The 11,019-nt window shown below is 51.5% G+C and overlaps 5 protein-coding genes across 5 annotated transcripts; 2 read left to right on the top strand and 3 right to left on the bottom strand.

Annotated features, from left to right (window-relative positions):
- Positions 1–205: 205 nt before the first annotated feature.
- N7457_004149 (uncharacterized protein) lies at positions 206–2,221 on the top strand (the record flags this gene model as incomplete). The annotated part of the gene is made up of 2 exons (XM_057175194.1): positions 206–743; positions 804–2,221. 2 exons carry the CDS (start codon positions 206–208, stop codon positions 2,219–2,221), a joined length of 1,956 nt encoding a protein of 651 aa, XP_057032241.1.
- Positions 2,222–3,171: 950 nt separating this feature from the next.
- Positions 3,172–3,946, bottom strand: N7457_004148 (ribosome biogenesis protein RRS1; the record flags this gene model as incomplete). The annotated part of the gene is made up of 2 exons (XM_057175193.1): positions 3,172–3,778; positions 3,882–3,946. 2 exons carry the CDS (start codon positions 3,944–3,946, stop codon positions 3,172–3,174), a joined length of 672 nt encoding a protein of 223 aa, XP_057032240.1.
- A 276-nt stretch (positions 3,947–4,222) lies between these two features.
- On the top strand, positions 4,223–5,800 carry N7457_004147 (mitochondrial 37S ribosomal protein mS29; the record flags this gene model as incomplete). The annotated part of the gene is made up of 2 exons (XM_057175192.1): positions 4,223–4,868; positions 4,938–5,800. 2 exons carry the CDS (start codon positions 4,223–4,225, stop codon positions 5,798–5,800), a joined length of 1,509 nt encoding a protein of 502 aa, XP_057032239.1.
- Positions 5,801–6,134: 334 nt separating this feature from the next.
- On the bottom strand, positions 6,135–7,511 carry N7457_004146 (aldo/keto reductase; the record flags this gene model as incomplete). The annotated part of the gene is made up of 5 exons (XM_057175191.1): positions 6,135–6,718; positions 6,767–6,905; positions 6,968–7,190; positions 7,253–7,339; positions 7,393–7,511. 5 exons carry the CDS (start codon positions 7,509–7,511, stop codon positions 6,135–6,137), a joined length of 1,152 nt encoding a protein of 383 aa, XP_057032238.1.
- A 495-nt stretch (positions 7,512–8,006) lies between these two features.
- N7457_004145 (uncharacterized protein) lies at positions 8,007–10,826 on the bottom strand (the record flags this gene model as incomplete). Its single annotated transcript, XM_057175190.1, has 1 exon — positions 8,007–10,826. One exon carries the CDS (start codon positions 10,824–10,826, stop codon positions 8,007–8,009), a length of 2,820 nt encoding a protein of 939 aa, XP_057032237.1.
- Between the last annotated feature and the right edge of the window lie 193 nt (positions 10,827–11,019).

Genomic DNA, 11,019 nt, shown 5'->3' with positions numbered 1-11,019 from the left:
ACGCGGTCAGACCTTAGGCGTCCGCATTGATAACCGTACGAGACTCTCAGCCGCATACGCGAGTTGGATCTCAACGCTGGTCAAGTATATCTTGTGGCCCAAGGATCACTTGTTTCGAAGCTATTACTGGGTCTAGAACCCATGAAACCTTGGACTCCGAACCTTCGCATACACTCTGGACCGGGTCCTTTAATCACCGCCCAACATGCCAAACCGAACTTCAACAGTGCCCAACCTCGATCTGAGCTATTTCAAGAGCGATTCAAAGAAAGACAAGATTGGTTCGCCTTTAACGCCCAATGACCACAGTTCAGATGGACCGAGTCCCTTGACACCTCGTTCGCCCAAGTCCGCATCAAGCTCCCCGCTCTTCAAAGGCGCAACGATTCGCTCTGTTACACAAGACTCCAACGGCAAGGCAACCAGCCCTACCATCCCCCTTTCGCCTGGCGCGGCTCCCATTGAACCTACGACACCCGGTATCACAGCCATTCCTCAACATTTCCCTTCTCCCAAAGATTCAAAACATACGCGCGATGCCTCGAAATCGTTCTTTGGCAATCTCAAAGCACCGAAATCATCACATAAATCACAGCGGTCAGACAGCTCGGAAAACTCAACCGAACTTTCTAAGAGCCGGGGTAGCTCCAGAGAACGGAGGACACAAATGCCCTCCAAATCATATGAGTCAACACCTGATCTTCTAGGGGCACTTGCCCGTTCAAATGGAACCGAAAGGACAAGTAAGCTCCCACCTCTTCTGCCCATATATAGACCATGTCTAACCGTTTGTTTGAATATAGATGGAACATTCGGCGATAAGAGCTCTTACCCACAAGATGTCAAGAAGGTTGGCACAGATCTAGAGTCGGCGATGCCAAAGAAAAACAAACAACGATTCGCAAGCCTTTTGACCCGATCTCGCTCCATTCGAGTTGACGACTCCTCCGGTAGCAGACCGACACCCCGACGCCCGTCCACTGGTCTAGCGAAGCTGGAGGAGTTCAATCAAAGCGACATAACTACAACGATCCCACCGCGCTGTTCAACTGCCCGACCGGAACGCTCTGTCCGGGGAGGCTTGCATCCTCCTGATCGTCAATTAGACTCCACATCGTTGCGAAAAGAGCGCAGCCATGGCAACATGGTTGCATCCGGTTCCTTGAGTCAAGTTTCCGGCGCCTCAGCTGCTATTTTCAGCAACCTGAAGTCGTCCTCTAGTGGTGCTGCTGACCGTATTGGCAAGGCCGGGAAGGGATTCTTTGGCAAGATTACTCGCAGTGGTAGCACTAACGAGCGTGAACTAATTACCGATGACTCGTACACATGCTCTGTGATCAATCTTCCGCTCATTGAACAAGCGAGAAAGACTCGTATTGCGAAGAAACTCGAAGACTGCCGTGACAAGACCGAGTTCTGGATGCCTGCTTTGCCATACCGCTCCATCGATTATCTCAATTTCAAGGGTTGTGAGGAAGAGGGTCTGTACCGTGTTCCCGGTAGCGGCAGAGAGGTCAAGCATTGGCAACGACGTTTCGACACGGAACTCGACATTGATCTGTTTGACGTTCCTGATCTTTACGACATTAATACCGTCGGCTCGCTCTTCAAAGCTTGGCTTCGTGAGCTGCCGGACGAGCTTTTCCCCAAGTCAACACAATTAATGATAGCTCAGAAGTGCGAAGGCGCCACAACGGCACCACAGTTACTCAAGGATGAGCTTTCCAAATTACCGCCATACCATTACTACCTTCTTTTCGCCATCACCTGCCATCTCAACCTTCTTCACTCATATGTGGACCAGAATAAAATGGACTACCGCAACCTGTGTATCTGCTTCCAGCCCTGTATGAAGATCGATGCATTCTGCTTCCAATTCTTGGTCTGTGACTGGAAAAACTGCTGGCAAGGATGCTGGACTGAAAAGGAGTATCTCGAAATCGAAAAGAAAATGGACGAGCGTGACCAGCGGGTCTCGCAAGAGCAGGAGGCCGCTAAAGCGAAGGCACGTGCCTCTGCTGTCCATGAACGCGCCGTGTCCTCTTCCAGCAGCAGCGCTGGGGAAGAGGCTTCGCGTGAGCGTCAGCCCCCTCGGGAGCCTACTCGTCCAGCGACTGCTCGCACTCGGAAGCCTCCCCCGAGAAACATCGAGACGGCACACTCACGAAGCGTTTCTCAGCTTCCCGAACTCGGTCCACCGCTCTCTCCTATCAAAATCTAAAAGGCAATCTCTCCTTTTAACAAGCTTGTCTTAAATAATTACAGGGTCATGTTGTCGTCTACGTCTTGTTATTTGCTTTTTCATTGGCTGGCCGGATATTTGTTCTATCTGCAGGACAGATAGGACTGGACAAGTTGTTTCAGACTCGACATTCCCTTCCCCTTCCTCCTCTACCACCTCTCCTCCTAAATGACTTCTCCCTTATCTCCATCGTCGGGTATCTGTGTTATCAATCGGCGTTTCTATCGTCCTGTGGTCTCATTATGTCTTGAGATTAACGTTTCCATCATTTCCCTTTTCCCATATGTACATCTTGCTCTCTTGGCATCTACTCCAACAGTTGTGAATGGCTGGCCGTTTTGTTTACTTGTGCCAATTTGCTTGACTTTCATGTCCTCTCTATTTTGCTATGTCTGGTCCATTTGGAAGCGCGATAGTTCTCATTCCATGTTTTGCTTGATATTGCGACATCTACAGATTCCCCGCTGCGGTTGACATTGATTATTATCATTGCTATTGGCTTCATGTCTGTTTTGTCGGATCGTTTTGCAATGGGCATTCTCATTCCCATTTAGCTCTTTTCTTTTGGTTGACATTGTGTATTTGGCGTTCCCTTACGAGATTTGTACAATAGATGAAGTGGGAAAGGCACTTTTCGGTTCGATCATCCAAGATAATTTCTCGTACAATAATCCCCGTAGCATCACACAGACCGATCAATGCTACTAAGCTATCGAGTAAAGGCCATCGCGAATATCGACATATGCAACAAGAGTGCTTTTGGTGAATCACGGTATATCCACAATACATGAAGAATCCCATTCGACTCCCAACCCCAACGCCAGATGAATAAAAACAATCAAGACAAGAAGCCCAGAGGCCCCAGGTAACATAATCGAGTAAAATAAGGGTATGAAAGAACCCGATAAACCAGCTCAATCAACCATCCTTTACTTCTCACGGGCAGGGTTGGATCTCTTCTCGTTCGAGCGCTGCTTACGCTCATTGCGCTTGATCCGCTCTTTGCGCTCAGTCCGCGACATACCACGGATGGAGCTTCCCTGGGCATTAGCCTCCGCCTCCTTCTTCCACTTCGTCTCATCGACCTCAACAAGCCACTGGTTCTCGTCGTCCTTGTTCTTGCCCTTGTAGCCCCAGCGCGGCACCCACTCGCCGGTGGCCTCGTCGTAGACGAGCTTCTTGCGGCGCTCCTTGTCCATACCGGCCTTGCCGGGGTTCTGGTTGAACTTGCCGATACCCTTCTTGCGGGCGAACAGCTCCCATTTCGTGGGCGCCTTGGGGGTGGGCAGCGGCTTGTGGCGCGGGAGGTGGATGTTGGGTGCGGGCAGGGTGAGCAGCACGCCGTCGGCGACGGAGGTCTTGATCTCGCAGGTGGTCAGGAGCTGGTTCAGCAGGACTTGAACGCCGTCGCGGGCTGTCGCTTTCAGAGAGTCGTTGAGCTTCTCAGTCGCAGGGAGCTCGAGAGGATTGGGGTCGTTGACGAGCAGGTGGCCAAGATCGAATGTGTAAGGGGAAGGCTTTGAGACGGTAATGGGGCTAGAAGAAAATATTAGTTTTCTGTGTTTTGCTTCTTTTTTATGTCTTTTTTTGGTCCTGGGTTTGTTTCGTCGGGTATCTGGTTCGGGAGAGGGATTCTTACAGTCTCTCGGTCTTGGAAGCAGCCGCGGCCGCGGTTGCGGAGTTCGCCATCTCAATGTCAGACATGACGATACTGGTAGTATTTCGGTAATCTGTTGATGTTCGAAAGTGGTATCAGCCCGAAGAAAAAAAAAGTTGGTTATCAGATACACCCGCTTTTGCCTTTTTCTGCCATGACTAAGACACCGCGACCGCCTTTTGTTCCTGGGCGGGCGGATTTCGCATCAAATTATTGAGCGAACTGTTAACTGCTGTTGTCCTCGCAACTCAATTCCCATCCACCTCTCCACCTCAGCACTGGTTGTCCCCTCACTGGCCGCGCCGGTGTTCCTGACAACCACAATGGCCTCCTCGTGGTGCTGGAATTGCCTCTCGAGGCTTCGCCCGACGCCGCGAGCACTCCTCACTCCGCCGTCCGCAACGCCCCGGATTTCGAGCGCTCCCTTCCACTCCACCGCCGTGCACTATGCCCAGCCGGCTAAGAAGAAGGGAAACAGCTTGACTGTCATGAAGCACAGACAGTCAACCAGCTTGAGAAGGAAGAAGAAGAAGGTCACTGAACGCTCGCGTCCACCTGCCGTGGGTGAGCGCAAGGCTATGCGGAAACGCATTGTCCTGAGCAACCCCAATGCTCTCGAGATTGAGGGCATGTTGGATCTTTCCCCGGAGACCATGGTTGACTCCCGTCTCCGTGGTAGTGTTCTGGGATTGCCTGTGCCCATGATCGATCAATTGAGAGCAGTGCAAGCGTTCAAGCCTAAGCAGGGTTGGTCGATATTCCGCCGGCCTGGAACCGTCCTTCGCCGTGATACCATTGAGATGGGTCGTTTGTTCGAGGAGATCTCTGCGGAGGGCGAGAATGCCCAAAAGGGCAAGGTTGTCAAGAAGATTATCACTGGTATGCAGGGTTCTGGCAAGACTGTGCATCTGCTCCAGGCTATGGCTATGGGCTTCCTGAAGAAGTGGGCTGTAGTCACCATTCCTGATGGTAAGTATTCGACAAAGATTTACTAGTTTACATTATAATTGTGCAGCTGCTAACGCGTCGATCTTGCAGCCCGCGAACTCGTGTCCGGTAGCACCGCCTATGCCGCCATTGAAGGCTCCAACCCTGTACAATATGTCCAGCCTACCGCGACTTCCGAACTGTTGACTCGCACTGTCGAGGCCAACCGAGAGCTCCTGGCTAGCTTGAAGGTCTCCCAGAACCACCCTGCTCTGAAGATGCTGAAGCCATCCTCGACCCTCGAGGACCTCGCCAAGCTTGGTTTCAGCGATCCCGCTGTCTCATGGGCCGTCTTCCAGGCTCTGTGGACCGAGCTGACCGCTACTGCCCCTGCTGCTGGTTTGGAGAAGGACTTCCAGCCCCGTCCTCCCATGCTCGTTGCTGTGGATGGTCTCGCCCACTGGATGACCGAGAGTGCCTACCGCTCCGCTGAATACAAGCTGATTCACGCCCACGACCTCGCCTTCGTGAACCACTTCCTTTCATTGCTGAAGGAAGGTGATTCCCTGAAGAACGGTGGTCTCCTCCTTTACGCCACCTCATCCTCCAACAACCCTAACCCCAAGGGTCTCAAAATTGCCCTGGATCGTCTGGCTGCCCGCCAGGCTGGTATTAGCGCCTCTTCGCCGGAATACCCTCAGCCAGCAGCCTACAGCGATGCCGACCCTCGCGTCCTGGATCTGCTCAAGCCCGAGGAGAAGGCTGTTAGCCCCGTTGAGTTGCAGACACTCGGTGGTCTCACTCGTGAGGAGGCTCGTGGCTTCATGGAGTACTTCGCCCACAGTGGTTTGCTGCGCGAGGTCATCAACGACCAGTGGGTGAGTGAGAAGTGGAGCTTATCTGGCGGCGGTATCATCGGCGAGCTGGAGAAGCTCGGCCGTCGTGTTCGCACCACTGCATCTGCCTCTAAATAAAGGCTTTTTATCTTGCATTTCTTTCCCCTTGTCTTATCCCCGGCTTTCAAATTTGTGTTTTACGTTACAACTGTATATCGGATGCTAGGGTTTTCCTCGTGTGTTCTTCGCCCATGTACTTTACAAATCTCACTTGGTCTGCTTGTGTCTGTATGCATATAATGGATTTGTTTTGGAAAATTCTTATATCCTTCCTTCCGGTACTATTCCACGATGAGAACATCATGGTTCTGCTGGTCTCACAGCTTAATGGGACCTTGAATCCCCGATCTGAACATGATCACATAGGTCATCCATTAATGTGGTTCACAGCAGATGCAATATCAGTCCCAAATCAAGCATCCAACTTCCTCGGCCTAATAGCCCGGACCAAATCCGGATAATCAAACTTGGCTGCAGTATTCAAGAAAGGTGAATTCCCCGGATGCGCCTCTTTCTTGACACCCTCACCACGGAACAAAAAGCTCATCGGGAACCCAATATCAAACTCATAAGCTCCCTCAATCTCCTCCACATCCTCATCTGACAAATCAAGCGCAAGCCCCTCAATATTGCTCAGCAAGTGCTCAACCTTCCGCCCACCCACAATCGGCGTCACATAGGGCGCCTTGCGCATCACATATGCCATCGCCACGCTCGTAATCGCCGTCCCATGTCGCTCCGCAATCCCCTCCAACACCTTCGACACAGCAATCTCCCGCTCCGTAGTCGGCACCTGCCGTCCCGGATTCCCAGAATTGGCGATCTCCTCGCGCTGCGCAGTCGTCTTGAACTGGCCAGCGCCTAGCGCCGCCCACGGCGCAAGACCCATTCCCTCCGACGCCGCCATCGGGATTATATCCCGCTCGAAGTCGCGATTTGCGGCATTCCATTTACCCTGGTAAACGGAGAACGGGCGGAGTCCGTGATCGCGCGCGTCTATCCAAGGTCAGTTCCAGACTTGAGCGTACCGCTAAACCAACTTACATTGATTTGCCTTGGTCACGACCCACGCGGGTGTATCGCTGATGCCCAGATACAGCACTTTTCCCGAATTGACCAGCTGGTTGAGCGAGGTCATCACCTCCTCGACGGAGGTACTGAAATCCCACCAATGGACATAGAGCTGTTTCGGGGGTTAGCACCGGCTTCACAAACTAGGCATCCTGAAAACCTCTCAGTACCTACCAGATCGATATAATCTGTTCTCAATTTCCTCAGACTAGCCTCGACTGACAGCTTCATACTCTTGGCATTATTGCCGACGTAGTTCGCCTGGATCTCGGATTGGTTGTGCGTGCGGAACCCGGTGGTGTACTTTGTCGCGAGGACGATCTGGTCGCGCACGCCGCGGGCTTCCATCCATTCGCCGAGCCATTGCTCTGATTCTTCGAACTGGTAGTTGTTGGCTCTTTTGGATGGTCAGTTGGGGGTTTGGGTTAGAGATTGGTTACACATGGTTGCAGTACATACGTGTCAATGAAGTTACCTCCGTTCTCGTAGTAGGCGTCTAGAATTGCGAAGGAGGTCTCTTTGTTGCATTCGCCGAGGCCTTGTTTCCTGTTTCTTGTGTTACTATACAGGTACGTGTGGCATTGGGGTATGTCTCATACCAGCCCTCGCCGAAGTTCATGGCGCCCAGACATAATGGGCTCACCTTAACGGCTGCGGTGGGGGCGAGGAGGCGGTAGCGGCCGAGATGGGACTTGGGGGTTGCAGCTGGAGCGAACATATTGGAATTGCTGGGGGATGAATTGGATGGATGGTGGTAAGGATTGAGGGATCGAGGAGTGAGGGGCAATCTAGAGCCACCTTTATAGTGCTTTCATACCCTTGTATGCGGGGTTGACGATGTAGATTAATAATTGCCAGTTTCAATGGCTGGATCTTTACGCACTAAGTACTTTTAGCTCTGTAGGTTGGCTTGTTTTCTATTTGCCTAATTCCTAAGTCCGGGGAATGGGCAGTTGTCAGGAGCAGGGTTTCGCAGTTAGGGTTATCTCCGTCTGTCGAAAAGAGGACTTAAATGGACATGCGACCTGCAACTGGGCAGACAGAATCGAGTATGAACGATCTTCCATTCGCATTCGGTATCAGTTACAAATCTGAATCGAAAGTGCTTGCACTGTGTGTATCCCAATTTGCATCCTTCTTGTCATCCTCTGTTTCATCATCCTCGCCTTCTTCGCCATGCTCATCCTTGTCCTTTTTCTTTCTGCTCATCCTTCTATTTCGTCTTCTCCTTTGCCTTGGCTTTGCCGTTCTCTTTCGGCTCCTCTTTCTCATTTTCCCGTTCAGGACTTAGACTATCACGGTAGACCTCGGGAATGGCGGTGAAAATATCATCCACTATCTCTCGAGTCACCTCCAAATATTCATCTAGATCGGAGTCATCTTCCCTGAGGAGCTCATCCCAATATTCTCCCTTCGGGGGGTATGTCACTGGACCCGGTGTCCAATCAGCAGACCCATCGTCCAGCGCAGTATTGCCGCCAAAGCTAGTTCTAGGCGTGAGTCCCCTGCCCTGGCACCGGGGACACTGACAGTTCTTCCCAAATAACTGATTGGCGTGCATATTCAAATCGGGGTCTTCGCCGACAGGATCTGCGATTCTATACCGTTGATACGGCACTCGGATCTCTTCCCCGGCGTGGATATCTTTACTTGCCCAGAGAACTATGCGGTTGGGGACTTTTTGGTCAAACCCCCACTGCGCATTCTCATGAAACCGACAGGAATGGTTGAACATGCTCAGTCCGGGGAAAACGTAAAGATTTTCAAATGATGGATCCATTGCGGTGAAATCTTGTCCCCGATCCCTCATCCTATTTTGAGTGATCGGATTGATCACCGGCTTGGGACCGTCTCTTTGGGTAAACGTTGAGTTCTTATTTCTTCGTGCGCGTTCCCAGGGTACAGCATTGACCAGCAATTTCCGTAGCACCGTTTGAATAACCCAGGTATCGAACGAGAGATCGCAGAAGACATCTACTCCAAGGTTCAGGAGGATATCGAAAGGCACTTGGATATTGGCTGCCAGAGTGAAGGGGAACCAGCTATCTTTCCACGGCTTGTTCGAGTCAGTGCCTGACTCGAGGACGAGGAGTTCATTGATTTCGTGCGCGAGCAGATTGGGGTCATCTTTGCGACGGTGCAGAGTGAGCTCGAAGACGCTTTTCAGTAGTAGACTCAGAATAGTCCCGTGTCGCTCATTGTTGTGTGAGAAATATTCTGTATCGCTCCACGTCTCTTTGTTGGGTCGCATGGCATCGTGCAACCAGCCCCATTCGATACCGCAGAACTCACTGAAATGGTATGTCTCGCGGGCAATTTCTAAGCAGTCAGGCGCCACACCGCGTGAATTCACATGGTTCAAAGGGCAGAATAGCAGACCGGCTGCCGCGCCCCTTGACTCGCCTGGATTGGTACATCTACAGATCATAGTACGACACACGCAATCGGTCGAGTGCAGGTTCTTGGGATCGGGTACCTGGCCAGAAATCAAGTCCCAATTATTCTCAATATGTTCAACGGCCGATGGCTTGATCTTCTTTTGGCAGTTATCACAGCGTTGTGCATGGAGGGGATGTTCGCTGCCATCATCAACCAGTGCGTTCGGAATGAGATGACCGCGAATAACAGGCTCCTCGTAATGGATCAACGTTCCTGCTCGGATGTTTGTAGTAGCAAAGACTCCTAGGCCATTGAAGGAATTGTCCGGCTTGAGCAAGGGTAGTACTTGGCATATCTTCTGGAGGAAGTTTTGGGTGCTAGAACTGGCCGTGATAAGATTGGCGTTGAGTGCAGTGAGGAAATCTGGTGCTTCACGTTGCACGTCTCCTTGGTCGTATGGATATCGTTCGGCGCCGGAGATCCATCCTCGACTCCATTCGTGTCCATAAAGAGATTGATGGAGCTTTGTCGGGTTTCTTCTTCTTTTCTCCATCTCCTTGCGAATAGGTTCGCTCACTAGTAATCTTTTCCGTGGAACAGACGCGTCGCGATGCGCCAGAGGCCTTCGGAGTTGCCCCTCCATATGGTCGGTGAAATCATCCCAGCAATTCAGTGCTGCGAGGCTGAGGCTGGTGATGCTGTGGAGAGCGTTCCGTAGAGTTGGAATGAAGTAGTTCACCCCATTGGCCTTTCTCATTAATTTGACCTCATCTGTTTTTGATACACCCTGGATCTTCAAGCTCATCATCAGGTGTAGCTGAATCGCGTCCCAGACCCGTGTGTAAAGCCCTGGGCGCTTGTTTCTTTGGCTTGCCGTCGTCAACACTTCGCAGAGAAGCTCTCCGCGGTAGGCATCCCCAATGGCGAGATCGAAATAGCCCAGCAGATAATGGCAATACGCTCGGCTATTCCAGTAGGTTGGATTGTATGGGCTCGTTTTGATTGCCGCAGTGTACATTTCAAGCGCAGTCATATCTGTTCTCATGGCGGGGCGCATTACAGGCCTTGATTCACGAGAAATCCCCCAATGTTGCAGGTTACTTTGTTTCAGAACTCCGAAGCGCTCGTCGCATTCGTATTCCCAAAGCCGTTGTTGCAACTCCACCTTTTTCCCTTCTATGTTGAGACCTCTTAATAGCAATTCTTCTTTGACCGCCTCTTTCGTCCAAAGCGAAGGGTCTTTAACGTTCAGGCCGTGTATGAACACTTTCTGCTCCACTGCATCCAATCCCTGCACACCGTTATAGAGTTCGCCCAAGCCCTCCGCGTTGAATTTGTCTCGTGCATCCTCGCGTGAGATCGGCAGGAACGGATTGCTCATCAGATGCTCATAGACATTGTGGGCTAAGACATGCATTTCCGGTCCCTCCTCATTCTTTGCGCGTGTGAAGGGTCGCTTCGGATGTGCTTTCCATGCAAGTCCAAGAGTATCATCCGGCTGCTGCCAGAACTGTCGTGCAAGGAATGCGTCATCCTCGGTCAATGCCGGGCCTAGCGGCACAGTATTGAAGATATCTGGCCGCTTGGGGAACGCGGGTGGTCTGACGATATCTGGCCCCGGAAACGCTTCGTATAATCGATTCTGCTTGTCCATTTCGATATTTTGAGATGCCAAATGGTTGTCAGTAGTCGCAAGGGCAGTTTTACGATTCGAGAGAAGATTTGACGGCTTCCAGGCTACCCTTGGATAGTGTAAAACTTCCGACGCAGACTCGTAAAGTCGAGACGAGAATATAAATGAGAGATCTTTCTCCTTCCCACCAGTTGCAGTTTGGGTGAAAGAAGTG

This window comes from Penicillium paradoxum (assembly GCF_028828445.1).
Source record: "Penicillium paradoxum strain IBT 22861 chromosome Unknown utg000004l_segment0_segment0, whole genome shotgun sequence".
NCBI lineage: Eukaryota > Fungi > Ascomycota > Eurotiomycetes > Eurotiales > Aspergillaceae > Penicillium > Penicillium paradoxum.
Note: the sequence above shows the minus strand (reverse complement) of the source record. Positions and strands in the feature narration are given on the sequence as shown.